We start from the raw sequence: 16,568 nt of genomic DNA on the forward strand, positions 1-16,568 counted from the left end.
CAGGAAGCATTTCCACCCCATCTGACTCCCACGGGGAACTCGGGCGGCGGGTGTGGACCTGGGAGAAGGCTGACGCCAGGGGTCAGTGAGCACTCACCGTGCCCGCCCCGGGCTCCGCGTCCACACCCGGCACCAGCCCCCGGGGCGGGACTGCTGGGCCGTTTCCCAGGACACAGAGAGGGCAGGAGCCTGGACCCCGGGCACCGCACGGCTCCCATCCCTGCTGGCCCCTGGCGCCCCCCCCCCCCCCCCCCGGCCTTGGGAAGGCGCCAGGCGGGCAGATGGGCCCCGTGCTGGCGCAGCCGCGGTGGCAGCTGTGCTGGGGGAGGGGAGAGCCAAGCCGGGCCCTGCCGCCTCCCGGCCTCCCGCGTAAGCGGGAACCTTCTGGATGTTTTGACTCATTCCACCAAATAGTCTCACAGAACCTCGAGGGGATCTGGGGTAGGTTCCTGCTGAGTCAAACAGCCCTGCGGGGATTTTCTGAGGCCTCTGCGGCTGGTGGAGGCCTGGTCTCCCATTGGACGGTAGGGAAACCCCAGGCTTGGGGAGGCTGGGGACAGACCCTGGCTCCCATCTGCGTCCTCCCCCCACCCCCCGCCCTGACACACACCGGGAGTCCAGCATCCTTCTGGGGGCTCCAGACCTGCAGCCTCGTCTCCTGGGTGCCCTCGGGCTGGGCCCCACGTCACACTGCCCCCACCCTGCGTAGTGTGACAGTGTTCACGGGGACTTATTTTGAAGAGACAAGCCGAGAAGGGCGGGGTAGAAAGACAAGGGTCCCGGCCTCGAAAAGGCCCCCCACCTGCCCCACCCTCCCGGCAGGGCGGCTCCTCAGGAGGAGGGTCCTGGCGCACAGTAGGTGCACCCTGAACGCCTGTTGGACCCACCGTCCCCTTCTGTGAGATGGGAGTGAGCCCGCCATTCTGGCAGGCCGCCGGGACGACCACCTGCTAAGGCACACCTGACACGGGAGGCGGCACCCCAAGCTTCTGGAAGCCACGGCCAGCGGGCGTGCCCAGCGCGGGCGGGCGTGCCCAGCACGCGTCCAGTGGGCGTGTGCTCAATTTTTGCTGAGCAAAGTCGGCCCATCTCGACAGGACAGACACCGTAAGGTCCCACTTACACGAGGCCCCTAGAGAGTCAGATCCACAGGGACGGTAACAGATGGGGTCCTGGGGCGGGGGGGAAGGGGTGTTTCATGGGGACGGAGCTCCAATTGGGAAGATGAGAAAGTTCTGGAAGCGGATGGTGTGATGGCCGCACAGCATGAAGGTACGCAATGCCCCTGAACCGGACGCTGAGACATAGTTAAGATGGTCAATTTTATGCCCTGTGTATTTTGCCACACTTAAAAAACCTAGTGGGGAGACTGAGGCGGGCAGGATGCGACTCCCCACTTCCTCCTCCCAGCCGCCCGCCCACACTGCTAACGGCACGGGTCAGGTCATGAGCGCAGCGTGAGGCACACGTGTGTGTGACAGGAGCCGGGTCGACCTTCCCCCCTCGGTGGCCACGGCCTGCCCTCCCGGCAGTGCCAGTGTGGAAGGACACGGCCCCCCTCTTCCTAGGCTCTGTGCCCTCGTTGACCCCAACTCTGGCTCCCCTCGGGCTGCAGGTATCGGGAGTGGGGAGCGTGATACGGGGGCCTCTGTGTCCCCTACGCTCCACATACGCGGACAGGCGCAAGGGGGCCGGGAGGGACCCTAAGGAAAGGTCTTCCCAAATGACCTCGTGAACCAGGAGGTCTAATTGGGCTGGAGGCCTTGTGCCGTGAGGATTACCGGGCAGGGGAGGGGTCCAGCTAGTGCCTTCAGGGGTCTCAGACCCTTCGAGAATCAGATAAAAAGCCCTGCGAATACCTGTTAGTGCAAGTCAGATCCAGGACTCCACAGCCACCGCCTGACCTGTGCCCTCAACCTCAAAGCCCCCCGACACCGAACAAGCTGTGACCTTGACTTACAGGAGCATGCCTACGCTGACCAGACCGTGCCAGGTGCTGTGCTGGGTCCCTTGACCGGGTGTTTAACTGCCATGACTGCTGGCATATTCACAAGGAGCTTTTACGTGGATAGAGAAGAGCCTGAGAGACCAGGCCACACGGTGTGCGGAGTGAGGACCAGCGTGTGGGCAGCGTGGTGACAGGTGTCCTGGGACAGTCCCTGTAGATGGTAGCGACAGGCATCCTGGGACAGTCCATACAGATGTGCGGTAACAGGTGTCCTGGGACGGTCTGTTAGATGTGTAGTGACAGGTGTCCTGGGACAGTCCTTGTAGATGGTTGTGACGGGTGTCTTGGGACAGTCTGTTAGATGTGTAGTGACAGGTATCCTGGGACAGTCTATTAGATGTGCTGTGACAGGTGTCCTGGGACAGTCCCTGTAGATGGTAGTAACAGGTGTCTTGGGACAGTCCCTGTAGATGCGTAGTGACAGGCATCCTGGGAGAGTCCCTATAGATATGTAGTGACAGGTGTCCTGGGACAGCCCATGTAGATGGCAGTGACAGGTGTCTTGGGACAGTCCATTAGATGTGTAGTGACAAGTGTTCTGGGACAGTCTATTAGATGTGCAGTGACAGGTGTCCTGGGATAGTCCCTGTAGATGGTAGTGACAGGCATCCTGGGACAGTCCCTATAGATGGTGGTGACAGGTGTCTTGGGACAGTCCATTAGATGTGCAGTGACAGGAATCCTGGGACAATCTCTGTAGATGGTAGTGACAGGAGTCCTGGGATAGGCCGTTAGATGTGCAGTGACAGGCATCCTGGGACAGTCCCTGTAGATGGTAGTGACAGGTGTCTTGGGACAGTCTGTTAGATGTGTAGTGACAAGCATCCTGGGACAGTCTATTAGATGTGCAGTGACAGGTGTCCTGGGACAGTCCGTTAGATGCGTAGTGACAGGCATCGTGGGACAGTCCCTATAGATATGTAGTGACAGGTGTCCTGGGACAGTCCCTGTAGATGTGTAGTGACAGGTGTCTTGGGACAGTCCCTATAGATATGTAGTGACAGGTGTCCTGGGACAGTCCCTGTAGATGCGTAGTGACAGGCATCGTGGGACAGTCCCTATAGATATGTAGTGACAGGCATCCTGGGACAGTCCCTATCAATGGTGGTGACAGGTGTCTTGGGACAGTCCATTAGATGTGTAGTGACAAGTGTTCTGGGACAGTCTATTAGATATGCAGTGACAGGTGTCCTGGGATAGTCCCTGTAGATGGTAGTGACAGGTGTCTTGGGATGGTCCATTACATGTGCAGTGACAGGAATCCTGGGACAGTCCCTGTAGATGGTAGTGACAGGCATCCTGGGACAGTCCCTGTAGATGGTAGTGACAGGTGTCTTGGGACAGTCCCTGTAGATGTGTAGTGACAGGTGTCCTGGGACAGCTCGTTAGATGTGCAGTGACAGGCATCCTGGGACAGTCCCTGTAGATGGTAGTGACAGGAGTCCTGGGACAGTCCATTAGATGTATAATGACAGGTGTCGTGGGAAAGTCCCCATAGACGGTAGTGATGGATGTCCTGGGACAGTCTGTGTAAATATGTAGTGACAGGGTCCTGGGTCACTCCATAAGACGTAGACAGTGACAGATATCCTGAAATAGTCCACGCTAGGGATGTAGGGACAAGCGTCCCGGGACAGACATGTAGTTGTATAGTGACGGGCATTTTGGAGAAAGTCCATGTACGTGTAGTGACAGGCATTCAGGGTCACTCTGTTAGACGTGTAGTGACAGGTGTCCTGGAGATAAAGTCCCATCTCCGGGTCCTCTGTTAGTCCTTTCAATGGACACTGACTTAGGTCTCTGGCTTGTGGGGCCCTGGGTGGAGCCGGTCTGTTCTGGTGACACTTTACACAGCCGTGACTCTCCCCACTTCTGGACACAGAGGCCGGCCCCTGGGCTCCCCACGAGTGCCCCGGAGAAGCGGCCCTCTGGACAGCCAGCTCAAAGGTCACACTTCCTTCTGGCCCGGTAGTCACACCCTCACACACGCTTTTGTGCACAGTCCTCACGTGCACACTCACACGCACGAGGACTCCCCGGGCAGGGGGACGGTCCGGTCCCGGTCCCGGGAGTGAGCTGCTCTCCCGGCTGGACACCACCCACCCGCACGGGGACCTCCCCCCGCCTCCCCTTCCTCATCTGGCAAAGCGAAGGTGGTTGGGAAATGCGCCTGTTTGGGCTTGACTCTTCCACCAACACACCAGCTGCTGGACAGAAGTGGCCTCTGGGCTGAGGCTGGTCGCTCCAGGCCAGGTGTGCGGGGCGAGGGGCGGCCGGGGTGGCCTCTCCTGGACGCGTACACCATCTGGAGACTGACCAGGACTTGGGGTCACCCCGGATGCCTCCCTTAGCAGTCTGACCCTGATCCCCCCACTCAGTGACCTGTGTCTGTCCTCCTCACGGCCTCTGTCTCCCCATGTTCTTCCCTGGGCGGCCTTCTCAAAATGCTGATCTGACCAGCCCCGGCCCCGTCCAGCCAGGCTCAGGGGGCTTCCGTGGGCCTCTGTGACTCCAGGGACAAAAGCCAGAGTGCCCTCTGTGTCCACTGTGCCCCACGGCGCTGCCGTCTGGCTCCACCACTCGGCCGCCGTCTCTGCTGCCTGCCCTTGTGCGAGGCTGTCCCCAACCTCACACCGCGCAGCCCCACCCCAGGGCTCATCTGTGTGCTTTGGGAATCCCTGCGCCCCGGGCCCTGTCCTGCCCAACGCAGCGCCATGAGCCGCCCGAGCCGGCTGGGCAGAAGTGAAACACCTCGCCCGTAAGACGCGTACACAACTTCAAAGTCTCTAAAAAAAAAAAAAAAAAAAGAAAGAAAAAGAAAGAAAGCTCTCAGCGATTTAAAACAGCAGTTGCAGAGCGAAAACACAACATTTTGGAGACATTGGCTTAAACAACATGTGTCGCTAGAGGTGCTGGCGGCCACGCGGCCACGATCGAAACTCTCACACGTGGCCGCCCTCTGCCTCGGCCACGGGTGCCCTGCTCGCGGGCGCCGGGCACACTTCCGGGCACGCGGGGCTGGTGTGAGCCGGGGCGCCCTGGAAGGAGCTGTCCTCCAGAACGCCTCCTGTAGCACGCGGCCTGGGGCCCCAGGGGCGCCCAGGAAGTGGACCCTCTGACTCAGATCGCGGGAGCAGGCAAATGAGACCCTAAACCTCCGCGAGGCACCCAGACGGGCCACGTCTTGGCGATAGGGACTCCCTGCGCCCAGTTGGGCGGCGGGCCCGCGGAGAGGGTCTCAGCCAGACCTCCCCACCCCCGCCCCGAGCCGCCACAAGAGGGCGCACTTCCCGTACAAAAGGCGAGGAGCCTGAGGCCACCGCAGGGCCAGGAGGTGTGTGACACAGGGCCTCGCAGGCTCCGGCGGGGCGTGACCGGTCACACCAGACGGCCGCCCCTGGGCGACGGCCCCCCTACTCCCTGCCTGCGGACCAGAGCCTGCCGGGGCCCCCGCGAGGTGTGAGGGGCACAACCCAGCCGGTTGCTTCCACCCGGGGCTCAGAAGGACACGTTCTCCCAGACAGCAGAAGGGCCACCTGCCGACCTGCGGCCTCACCGGCCCGGGACGCAGCCAAACCCTGCCCTGGGGTGGCCAGCGCCCGTTCCGGCTGCTCAGATGCAGGGGCATGACGGGAAAGGGCTGTGGAGGGCGGCAGGGGCGGCCAGGGGAAGTGGGGGCCGCGGAGCCCCGAGGCCTGGCGAAGGACTCCTCGCCTCCGGCTGTCTGGGGGGCCTGGTGTGGCAGAAACACAGGGGCTCCAGGGGCAGGTGACCTGGGTTCCTGAGCTGCAATCCCACCTCCGCCACCAAGGCCCAGCTCCAGTGTCCCCGCCACGAAGCAGGCACGGGGCCTCGGCTGTGCTGCAGGACACAGATGCAGGGCGGGTGAGCCCCTGCACAGGGCGGGCTGGGCAGGAGGGTCACCAGGGTCCTCCCTCCGCAGGGCCACCCGATTCCCACAGTCGCCAGAGGGCACCAGGATGGCACTGGGTACTCCCCAGAGGCGGGGACGCGACAGCCACGTCCACAAGCAGCGATCAGCAAGGACAGCCCACGTGCCAGATACACCTCAGCACAATCGGAAGGGGGAGGAGCCCGCGTGACTGCATTTTGCATGTGAAACTGGAGACACAGAGAGGGTGAGACGTCTGGTGTCGTCACACAGCCACTGGGAGGGGAGCGGTGGGACTCAGACAAGTCAGCCTGCTGCCCGTCCCTCCCCGCTGCCTCAGCAGATGGGGCAGGGCCTCCGCGAGCTGGATGGGGGCCTAAGGCCTCCTCTGCTCCTGAAAACGGCCGCTTGCTGCTGCTGGGGAGAAGGGCCCACGACAGCTGGAGGACTTTCCTTCCCAGGCTTGGCTTCGCCCAGGCTTTCCCGGCTGCTCCCGGGTCGGGAGTGACCAGCAGGGACTTCCCCACGGGTCCGTTCAGGGCCTCGGGCTCACAAAGAGCCCCCCTCGCCGCCCCCACCCCCACGTCTCCTGCCCTGCCCCTGCCAAAGGCTTTCCTCTGTCCCAGCAAACAGATGACGACCCGAACCTCCTCCTGCCACACCCAGCAGGCTCCCAGCCTCAAGGGCATCCCAGACTCCCGGCCGCGGACGGCCACCCCGCGAGCGAACTGTGATGGGGGGTGGGGGGGACGCGGCGGCTGAGAACGTGCGGGTCAACGGCAGAGCCAGGAGAGGCGTCTTCCTTATTACGGCCAAACCAGATGCAGATCTTTGTTTTCCTTCCCAGTGACATCTGGCTCCCCGTGAGGCCCCAGGAATTACAAAGAGCAGAAGCCTTAACTTCTGTTTTATTGCTGCAGGAAACTGCTGCAGACAGCGCGGGGTGGGAAGCGTCTTCGCGGCCCGTCGCAGGCGGAGGCTCAGCCGTTCGCGCCCGGGGCCCCGGGGCCCGGGTCGGGCTGGGCGCTCAGAAGCGGGAACGAGGAACCAGTTATTTGTCACTTTCACATCATGAGTCTCCACCCCGCGGGCCAGGCCTCTGCCTGGGTCTTTCCACTGAGACTACGAAGGCCGTTTCCAGTCCAGGAACTTGTCTCCAGACGGCCCAGCCCCCGCTTGCAGCCGTGCTCTTGGCGAACGGCCGCCCTCGGAGGCACTCGGGGGCCGGGCCGCCTCCTGCAGCCCCGCCGCCCTCTCCCAGCCCCGCATCCCAGCCCCGGAACCTCGGAGGTAATCAGAAGTGTGGGGTCAAGATCCCGGGTCAAGATCTGGAGGTGCGGTTCGCCGGCTCGAACGGGACAAAGGACAGCCCGGCAGCCGGTTCCTTGGAGCACGGTGCTCGCCCGGTGTGGCTGCGATCCCAGAGACCCACTGCCCCGAAAAGGAGCCTCAGGCCCATGAGCCCCGGCCCTCCAGGGTGCACCCCAGATGGACATCCGCCAGTCATGAGTTTCCAGCCTCCTCCTGCCCCCCACCCCGGACACGTCAGAATCTGTGGGGACTCTGAGTAAGCCACACACCCGTGGTCTCCCACCCCTGTCCCCCCGGGAGGCCACACTGTGCGTAGACAGTGACAGGGCCTGACGCGACACGCGGGACTGTGCAAAAGCTCGGGGGGCCTGTCCACCCTCCGGCTACAGGAGCAGCACCGGGCACCTGCCTGCCTCCAGCGAACCTCTCTGGGCCTCGGGGTCCCCGCCTGGAAAATGGGACAGCAGTCACCTTCAGGGTTGTCGGCACATTACATGAGAGGAAGCCCAGCCCAGCACAGCCTGCGTGCCCGACGCGTGAGCTCTGGTCATTACCCTTCTGTCCCTGTGGGCACGACACGACCCACATAGCGTGTGAGCTGTGCGTGGTAAACACTTTCTGGGGCCAGTTCTACGCAGTCGTGTGCGATCAGGGCAGGGCCACCCTCCTGACACTCACAGCTCACAGGGGCCAGAACCCTCCGCCCCCAGGCCTGAGAGGTGACACTAGTTACACAACAATGCTGTGTTTGCACACCCTCCTACAGTAGCGGACAAGGTCCTATCCTCCCACAGGGTGGGGGAGGACGAGGGCGCCCGCCTTGGCCTCCACGACCCAGACCCGGCAGAGGTGCTCTCCCCCTGCCCTAGGGAGTCTCTGACTTCAGGAGGCGCCACCCCTCACATCAGTCACAGCCGTGCCCCAGGTGCCTGAGGCCGTGTCAGGTGGGGGTCTGACTTCTGGGGCACCGACCGCTCCCTGCAGGTGTGTGTGGGGGTGCGGGCAGTCAGGCCAGGGACGGGGAGCACGGGCACGGGGAGGCCGGCTCACGGCGGGGGCAGCGCTGGGGAGCCTCTGGCCGCTGGGGACTCCCTGTGGGGAGGGGGCGGGGCCGACAGGCAGGCTTGGGCTCCCCTCTGAGCTGGACAAGGAGGGGCCAGCGCCTCTCTGGGCGTCAGTGAACTAAAGTCCCTCCACCCTGGCCGGTTGTCACCCCGCCTCTGGCAGGGAGTGTGAGTGCTCGGGCTGCTGCTGGTGGGGGACAGATACCCTGGCAGGTAAGAGCCGGGCAGTGGGCAGGACGGCGCTGCCCCACAGAAACGCCAGTTCCCTCCTGGAAAGCAGCACTAATTAAGCGACTACTGTATGCCGGCTCTCCGCCACGTCTCAGGGACACGGGTCGCGGTACCTCTTCCACATTTCGCACCCTGAACACACGTGTACGTGCACATCTGTCCAGTGACTCAGAAAGGAACGGAGGCCCACTGGTGCCAGGGAGGCTGCAGTGAATCAGACGACCCCGACCTCAACCCCCTGACGGTGCAGCCGGGGTGGGGAAGGCCCGCCCGTGCCAGTTCCAGAAGGTGGCAGGGAAAGGCCTCGCCCAGACCCCACCCTCGGCCGGAGCAGCCGGCCTCCGGGGTGGCGGCCCCGCTGGCTTGGATCTTGCGGATTAGTGGCTCAGCCTGCCGGCGGCTTCAGATCCTTGCGTAGGAAGGAAAATTAATTTCTTCCAGTCATGCAGAAATGAAAATATGTGCAGCCAAACTCAGAGATTTCCTGGAGGTGGTAACTCAATTACGCGCATAACCTGGTGACCGAGGAGGTGCTCCGGGACCCGAAAGGGGTTGTGGGTGGCCCAGGGGAGCCCCGGAGTGTCCTGGAGGGAGACGTCCAGCCGAAACCTCCCGGCTCGCCAGCCCTGGCTGGGCTTGTGAACAGACAGTTGCCAGCCACGTGACTGTCCCTTCCCCCCAATCGCTAGTAGATGGAGGCACCTCCAGAGAGGGACGGATTCCACCGGAAAATCGGTCCTAACGTGATGTTCTCCCAGCCTGCGTCTGTCAAGCTCCCGGGGAGCCGGCAACACCACATCTGCTCCAGTCATCCTTCGTTCCTTCCTCCCTCGTTCCCTCTCAGCCCACAGGAGGGGCCCGGCAACACGGTCCCGGACAGCGGGGTCCCAGCACGGGCTTGTGGGCGGCAAAGAACAGAACCCCCTGCCCTCCTGGGTTCCCCGTCCAGAGGACAGAGCAGGGTGGGGGCGGGGCAAATGCGTGTCGCACGCTGGCTCTCTAAGAACGTGCCCAGAAGGCGTGGACTGGCCTTCCTGCCCCTGCCAGGAGCGGCCTCTGGTCCTCTCCGCCCGGCCTGCCCCCCACCTTGGGGCTCCAGCCGCGGGAAGTTTCTCCAGCCTTGCAGCAACTTGCGAGAGCAAAGCCAGGATACGACATCAGCCCTGGCGGCCACAGCCCCCGAGCTCCGCGGGCCGCCCTGGGAACCTCCTGTTTCTGGGTCCGGGAGAGGAAACACACGCCCAGTTAGACATAATGAGGCGGCATCCTGGCCCCAGGGCCGGAGCGGAGTGCGCCCCGCACGGGACTATGGGGTCTCCTCTGCTCTCAAAGGAAGTATTTTTCCCCCTAGTCTCTGGAACAGGCCTGCAGTCAGCCAGCCAAGGTCCAGATGGTGGGGAATACGGGCGTTTTCGGAGGGAGGGGTCCCCACACTTGCAGGGATCTGCTCGCTCCTCTGTGGCGCCCCCCCCCCCCCAACGCAGTTCCCAGGGGCCGGAAGGAGGGACAGCCTGGGGCTGTGTGTTCAGAGCCCAGCAGCTCAGAGTGTGGCTTGCCACCAGCCCGGCTGCCTTCCGCTCCTTGTGAGCCCGTCTAGGGCTGAATTTCCAGCCATCTGTCCCTCCACGTCGGCTCACACCTCCCTCGGAGCCGTTCCCACAGCCTGGCTCCAGGCCTGCCCAACACGCAGATGGACGGTTCCCAACGGGTGTGAATGATCACTGCCACAGGGCTGCGCCCCAGGCACCGCGGGCTGTTGGGACCCCAGGGAGGGTCGTTTAAGCCCCTGTCCCCACACACGGGGAGTGGGGGCAGCCCCCCACCCCCCAGTCTCCGGGCCGACTTCACCGCAACACCAATTAACCGCGGACACCGCTGACCTGCCGCCCCTTGCCTAGGGGGCAGGGCCAGGGACTGTAACAAGACGACGGCGGCGGCGGCGGCGGGAGGCACAGAGGGAGCTCTGCCCCCCACCCCCATCTCTCTTAGGGCCGCTCTCTGCGTCCCCTCCCAGTCCCCTGTCACCTGGACCCGGGCCTTTTGTCAGGAAGCCTGGGTGCCAGACGGGGAGCCTGCGGGACACCCCACCTTCCGCACGCAGTTCCCACGTTAGGTTTGACCACACCCCCGGCAGGTCAAGCTCGGCTCCAGGGGTGGGCTGGAGGGACCAAAGTGGGTGGGCACTGACTGGGCTGGCCCCACCCCGCCGCGGGCTCCAACTTTCCAAAGTGGGGAGGGGGCGCCCGGGGGCGGCCCGCACGCTCCGCGTGGCTGCTAGGAGACCCCCCCCCCACCCCCGCCAGACGGCAGCCCGCGGGCGGAGTCGGGGCGGCGGCGGCGGCGGCGGCGGCGCGCGGGACGCACCGGGCACTTACGGTCCGGAGGTCCGGCGGCTGGGAGGCTCCCGAAGCGGCTTCTCCTCGGAACTCGGTCCCCGCCTCCGTAACTTGGTCCGCCACCCCCCGCGCGCTGTCCTCAGGCGCGCGGCGGGGCCGCCGGGGCGCGCGGGGCGGCCGCCTGGGCCATGCCCGGGCTCGGCTCCCGCCGCTCGCTGCCCCCGCCCGGCCGCCCCGCGCGGGAACAAAGCGCGCACGCCGCCCCCGGGCGGTCTCCGGCCTCCGCGGCCGCGCGGGTGCAGCCGCCGCGCCTTCCACTCGCGGCGCCGGGCTCTCTGCCGCGCGCTCGGCCGAGCGTCTCACGGGGCCCCGCGGCCCCCGCCCCGCGCGCTCCGCCCCCGCCTCCTGCCCCCCGCCGCCGCCGCCGCCGCCGCCGCCGCCGCGCCACCTGCCTCCCGCCCCGCGCCCATCGCTCTCGGCTCCGCCCCGGGGGGCTCGGTGCGGGGCCGGCGCGGGAGAGGGGCTCCGCCCGCCGCCGCTCCGGGCAGACAGCCGCCCCCGCCGTCCCCGCCGCGGAGCCCCGGGCGCGCCCTGCCAACTCGGCCGGCGGCGCGGCTGCGAGGATGAGCGGGGTGTGTATACGGGGGCGCGGGGTGGCGGGGTGGCGGGGTGGCGGGGTGCGGGGCCGTGGCGGGAGGGGGGGCGGAGTGCCGTGGAGGGGGGTGCGCGCTTCCCTGCAGGGGAAGGGGTGGTGCCCGGTGAGTGTGCGGAAGCGCGGGGTGCCTCGGGGGGCAGCAGCGTGGGTGTCGGGCAGGGAGCGCGGGGGGCCGTGCGTGGCGGGCCCCTCGCCTGCGCCCACCCTCGCCGGCTCCGCAGGCCGCGCCCTGGGCGGGCGGGTGGGGCCTGGAGCCGCGCGCGCCGCCGCCGCCGCCGCCGCCGCCGCCGCCGCACACCCACCTCGCAGCAGTCGGCGACCGCCGGCCTCGTAGTTTTAGGAGACGCGCGTCTGGCGTCCGGGGCGGGAGGCGAGTAGCAGGCGCCCCTCCTCCGGGCGCCGCGCCCCCCGCCCGCCCGGCCGCGTGGGGCGGGAAGGGGCCCGGGGCCGCTTCCGCGCTCGGCCGGCAGGGGGCGCCCTTTCCCCGCCGCGCGCCCCGGGCCCCTCGCGCCCCCTCCCCGCATTAACCCGGGCAAAAATGCAGGGGGCGCGGGGTCCCCAGCTCCCCGGCCGCTCGGCCCGCGGCATTTGCATGTACTTTCCATTTATTTGCATATCATTCTTTTAATGTCTGCAGAAATGCCCCAAGCCGGAGCCCCGGCCCCCCCTCCCCCGCGCACCCACCTTTCTCCTCCCCGACCGCAGCCCTGGCCCTGGCTCCCTACCCCCACCCATGTTGCCTCTTGCCTTAAAGCGCTTTGTGGCGTATTCGATGCCTTTGCCTGGTTAGAACGTTACAGTAAATCCGTGCCTTTTTCTTCCCTTCCTCCCCCAGCCCACACATGCTTCGTTTCTCAGACAGGAGCTGGGGTCCCAGGGTCACGACCTTGCCCGCAGAGGGCCCAGAACTTCGGAAGAGCAGCGCCCTGATTTGCTTCTTATTTGGCATAAGTCTGCACACGAAGGTCCAAGGCCCCTAATTCTCAAGTATAAAAATGCAGCAATGTGCCAAAAAATATCCTTCTCCTCCGTGGGTCTGCTCCACCGGCCTGTTTCTCCCCAGCCCGTGACCTCTCCTTGACGGAGCCCTGCCCCTGGAGCTGAGCTAGGCAGAGGAAGCCCCTGGACACACAGCTGTGCCCAGGGGTCCAGTCAGCTGGGTCACCCTTGACCTCCTGGGGCTCTGTCCTTGCAGCAGCCACAGGGGGTGCGGAAAACGGTTTAATTACAACAGGGATGGTGGTATCTGTTTCCCTTGTTTCCAGAATGTGCTTACGTGTGGGCTCAGCCCAGTCCCGTGGAGGAGCAGAGGTCCTGAGCCCATGTCACAGAAGAACACGGGTCTGAAAGCATCAGGCCTGCCGTGTAAGACCACAGGTTTTAGGCAGCAGTCTCTTTACTCCATGGACCCTGAGATAGCAGTGACTTTAAGGTGCACTAGTATTTTATGAGTCCCTGAGAAAGCAGGACAGCTCCTGGGTTTAGTCCTAAGATGCCTCGAGGCTTCAGAGAGAGTAACACGCAAAAGAGGGAGCAAGATGGGGTGACCGGACAGCAGACGCCCAGAAGCCAGCTCGGGGAGTCCTCAGCCGGGCAGGGAGGCCAGTGCCGCCCCCGACAACGGTGCGTTCACACCGAGCGTCAGCAGAACCGGACCCAGCCTGGGCCCGGGGTGCTGCAAGTGGGACCCCTAGGAACAGGGCTACTGTAGCAAAGGCATCTGAGACACGACAGATCCCTGACCCCAAGCAAGAAGCCGTGCTCTTCTGAGACCCAGCTCTAGGCCCTGGAGACCGTCCCAAAGGCCCTGCTGCTGGCCTGAGCAAACGCGCTGGAGGGACGGAAGGAGCTTTGGAGATGGGGCTTCTGCCCCGGGGGGACTGACCGTGTCAGATGGGGGCCACATGGTGGCCATGGTGAGTCACGACAGCCGCTGTGGACCCCGAGTGGGGCCTGCTAGGGACACACACTGAGCTGAGTTCCATCTTGGCCTTTCCCCGGTTAATTCTCATCCCTCTGCCAGGCAGGTGTACCGGACCTCTGTTTTACAGGTGGGGGGACCGGGGCTCTGACAGGCTGCCTGACTCGTCCACGGCCACACGGGCCCACACTGCCTCTCACCCAGCTGGTCTCCCTGCTGCTTCCCATGGACTGGTCGCTCACATTGGAAATGGCTGGGGCACAATTCTGGGCACCGTGAGGGGACACTGAAGGCAGAGAATCCCATCCCTCCCCAAAAGACGCATGCAGGCTGGCCAGCAAGGCCCAACTCCCCCCCAGGAGACCGGATCATGGGCAAGGCGGGCGCCACCCCGGAAGCCCTGGGTCGAGGGGCGCAGAGCAGGAGGGCCAGGAGCAGGGAGACGAGTGGGGATCGGGGCCCCCCCTGCAAGGCCTGCAGCGAGCCAGCATCTGCAGAGGCAGCAGCCCCGTGCCCCCTTCCTCGGGGCACAACCGCCTCTGCCTCCCTCCACCAGCGTCCTGTTCCCAGCACTCGCCCACAGGGAGCGCCCTCTGCCCGAGGGCTCACAGCACCAGTGCTGGGACCAGCACCCAGACTTTCTTTTTAAAAATTTTTTAAGGTTTATTTATTTTTTGAGAGAGAGAGAGACAGACAGACAGAGTGTGAGCAGGGGAGGGGCAGAGAGAGGGGGAGACACAGAATCCGAAGCGGGCTCCAGGCTCCGAGCTGTCAGCCCAGAGCCCGACGCGGGGCTCGAACCCACGAGCCGTGAGATCGTTGACCTGAGCTGAAGTCAGACACTTAACCGACTGAGCCTCCCAGGTGACCCGCTAACAGTGTACTGTTGACCAGAAGCCTTAGCAACAATATGAACAGTCGGCTCACACATATTCTGTGTTATGTGTGTTATATGCTGCATTCTTGCAGCGAAGTCAGCTAGAGAGAAGAAAATGTTCTTAAAATCAAAAGAGAAAATACATTCACGGCACCGTATTGTGTTCACTGCAAAACATCTGTGTATGAGTGGACCCGCTCCTTTCAAACCCGCGTGTTTCAAGGGTCACCTGCACTTGCCAGAGGCAACGCCTGAACTGGGTTCTTTACTCCGGTTTCTCTACCCCGACCCCCGATAGGAGCTGCCATACGGAGCCCCGTCCGGGTGCCCCGAGCTTCACCGCCAGGTCCTGGCCTCACCGCCGGCCTGGGAGGCGGGGCTTGCCACGGGTCTCGCTGGCCCGAGGGGGACACCTGGGGTCCCGAGAGCTTGGGTACTTGAACGTCTTAGGCAGAGCCGGGTCCCGCAGGTCAGCCGGGCCCGGAGTCCGGGCCGTCAGCCACCGCAGACCCACCGGTCTTTAAAAACAATTCCGAGCAACTCTGGACCACCTTAAACGTGCTTCTGTTATATCTGAAAACTGAACGGAAATTTAAGCAGCTGCCAAGAATATAAAATGTGACACACCATAAGTATGGATTTTTTACAAAAAAAGGGTGGCAGATGAGTTAGATACCACTTGATAGCCACCATTATCAATTTAAAATACGCAAGTAAACTCTACTTTGGCATCTGAATTTTCACACAGCTCCCAAGCTGAAACAAAGAACTTTAAAAACAAACAAACGTATTTTTTAAAATAATCAATACACCCAACTTGGGGCTCAAACTCACAACCTCGACATCAACCCTGACCGAGCCAGCCGGGCACCGCGAAACCGAGAGCTCTCAAATACGACACCGAAAGCACAATCCGTGAGAGGAAAATTGGATGAGCAGGACTTCGCCGAAATGAGAAACTTCCACCCTGGGAAAGACACCGTCGAGAGGGTGAGAAGCCGAGCCACCGACCGGGAGAGAGTGTTTGCAAAGACACATCTGATGAAGGATACGTACAAAGAGCTTACAGTTCAGCGAGAAGACAAACAACCCAATTGAAAAATGGGCGAAATACCTGAACAGCCACGTCCCCAAAGAAGGTGTACAGATGACGCAGACGCATGGGGACAGGGGTTCCACGTGATACGTCACCAGGGAAACAGAGCCATCACCACCTACCTGTTAGAAGCGCTGAGATGGAGAACGGGGCCGACGAGGGCCGGTGGCAGGGTTCCCGGGTGCCGGCGGGAAGGCGGGGCAGCACGCACACTGCGGAAGGCGGTTTGGCAGTTTCCTACGAAACGAAACATGTTCTTACCGCACGATCCCACGTTCGTGCTTCTCGCTATTTACCCAAACGTCTTACACCCACACGAAAACCCGCACGTCGATGCTTAGAGCAGCTCTGTTCACGGGTGTCCACGCTTGGAAGAAATGAAATCGTCCTTCGATGATGAAGGCACAGATAGTGCGGTCCGTCCAGAAAACGGGGTGTCACTCAGCGACAGAAAAGAGCCGTTTAGACCTGGAGGAACTTAAATGCACATCACTAAGTGGAAGAAGCCGTCTGCAAAGGCCCCGTGCGGTACGATTGCAACATGTGGCACCTGGAAAAGGAGGGCTATGGAGACAGTAAAGGCTTCGGGGGTTGCCGGGGTTGGGGCAGGGGGCAGGCAGAACACAGGATTCTGGGGGCAGTGACACTCCTCTGCGTGATGCTGTGAGGGTGGGTATGTGTCACTGTACCTTTGTCCCAACCACAGAATGTCCATCACCAAGAGGGGACACAGATGTAAACTGTGGGCTTTGGTTACTATTAATGTAGTGACGGGCACCTGCGTGGCTCAGTTGGTTGAGTGCCTGACCACGTTTTGGCTCAGGTCGTGATCTCGAGGTTCGTGGAATCGAGCCCCACGTCGGGCTCTGTGCTGGCAGCGCGAGCCTGCTTGGGGTCCTCTCTCTCTCTCTCTCTCTCTCAAAATAAATAAATAAACTCAAGAAAAACTATTGATGTATCGATGTCAGCTCAGTAATTTCACATCAACGGGAGATGTTAATCACAGGGGAGCGGCTGTGGGGACGTGGTGTTTGGGAGCGTCTGTTCTGTGCTCCGCTTTTCTGCAAACCTGACACTCCCCCTCAAAATAAACCGTATTAACTTAAAAAGAAAAAGGCCAGCAGGCTAAAGAAAAGAACCGTCAGTGACACTTTGAACATCTCCTATGATAAAGGGC

The 16,568-nt window shown here is 63.0% G+C and overlaps 2 protein-coding genes across 8 annotated transcripts in view; one reads left to right on the forward strand and one right to left on the reverse strand.

The window, feature by feature from the left end:
• Positions 1 to 16,568, reverse strand: part of CBFA2T3 (CBFA2/RUNX1 partner transcriptional co-repressor 3) — an 82,123-nt gene that overhangs the window by 38,596 nt on the left and 26,959 nt on the right. For 3 of the 7 annotated variants that reach the window (XM_053906769.1, XM_053906767.1, XM_053906768.1), the window contains exon 2: positions 15,514 to 15,628. The gene's annotated coding sequence lies outside the window, so the exon portion shown is untranslated. Of the gene's footprint in view, positions 1 to 10,870; positions 11,009 to 11,799; positions 11,896 to 15,513; positions 16,284 to 16,568 lie in introns of those variants that run through there. The other 4 variants (XM_053906765.1, XM_053906762.1, XM_053906760.1 and 1 more) reach the window with 4 other exon arrangements.
• On the forward strand, positions 1,267 to 12,815 carry LOC128778214 (translation initiation factor IF-2-like). Its single transcript, XM_053906825.1, has 5 exons — positions 1,267 to 1,272; positions 1,867 to 1,993; positions 7,022 to 7,190; positions 10,810 to 11,474; positions 12,763 to 12,815. Exons 1-5 carry the CDS (start codon positions 1,267 to 1,269, stop codon positions 12,813 to 12,815), a joined length of 1,020 nt encoding a protein of 339 aa, XP_053762800.1.

The sequence above is a fragment of the Panthera pardus genome, unplaced genomic scaffold (genome assembly GCF_024362965.1).
Source record: "Panthera pardus isolate Hobbes unplaced genomic scaffold, ASM2436296v1 HiC_scaffold_19, whole genome shotgun sequence".
Classification (NCBI taxonomy): Eukaryota; Metazoa; Chordata; class Mammalia; order Carnivora; family Felidae; genus Panthera; species Panthera pardus.

What these genes read in the sequence shown, in the direction of transcription:
- LOC128778214 (XM_053906825.1), top strand. An exon ending in CGCTGACCAGACCGTGCCAG is followed by an intron (nt 1,994 to 7,021) that starts GTGCTGTGCTGG and finishes CTTTCCACTGAG; the next exon opens with ACTACGAAGGCCGTTTCCAG. An exon ending in CCAGCCCCGGAACCTCGGAG is followed by an intron (nt 7,191 to 10,809) that starts GTAATCAGAAGT and finishes CACCCCCGCCAG; the next exon opens with ACGGCAGCCCGCGGGCGGAG.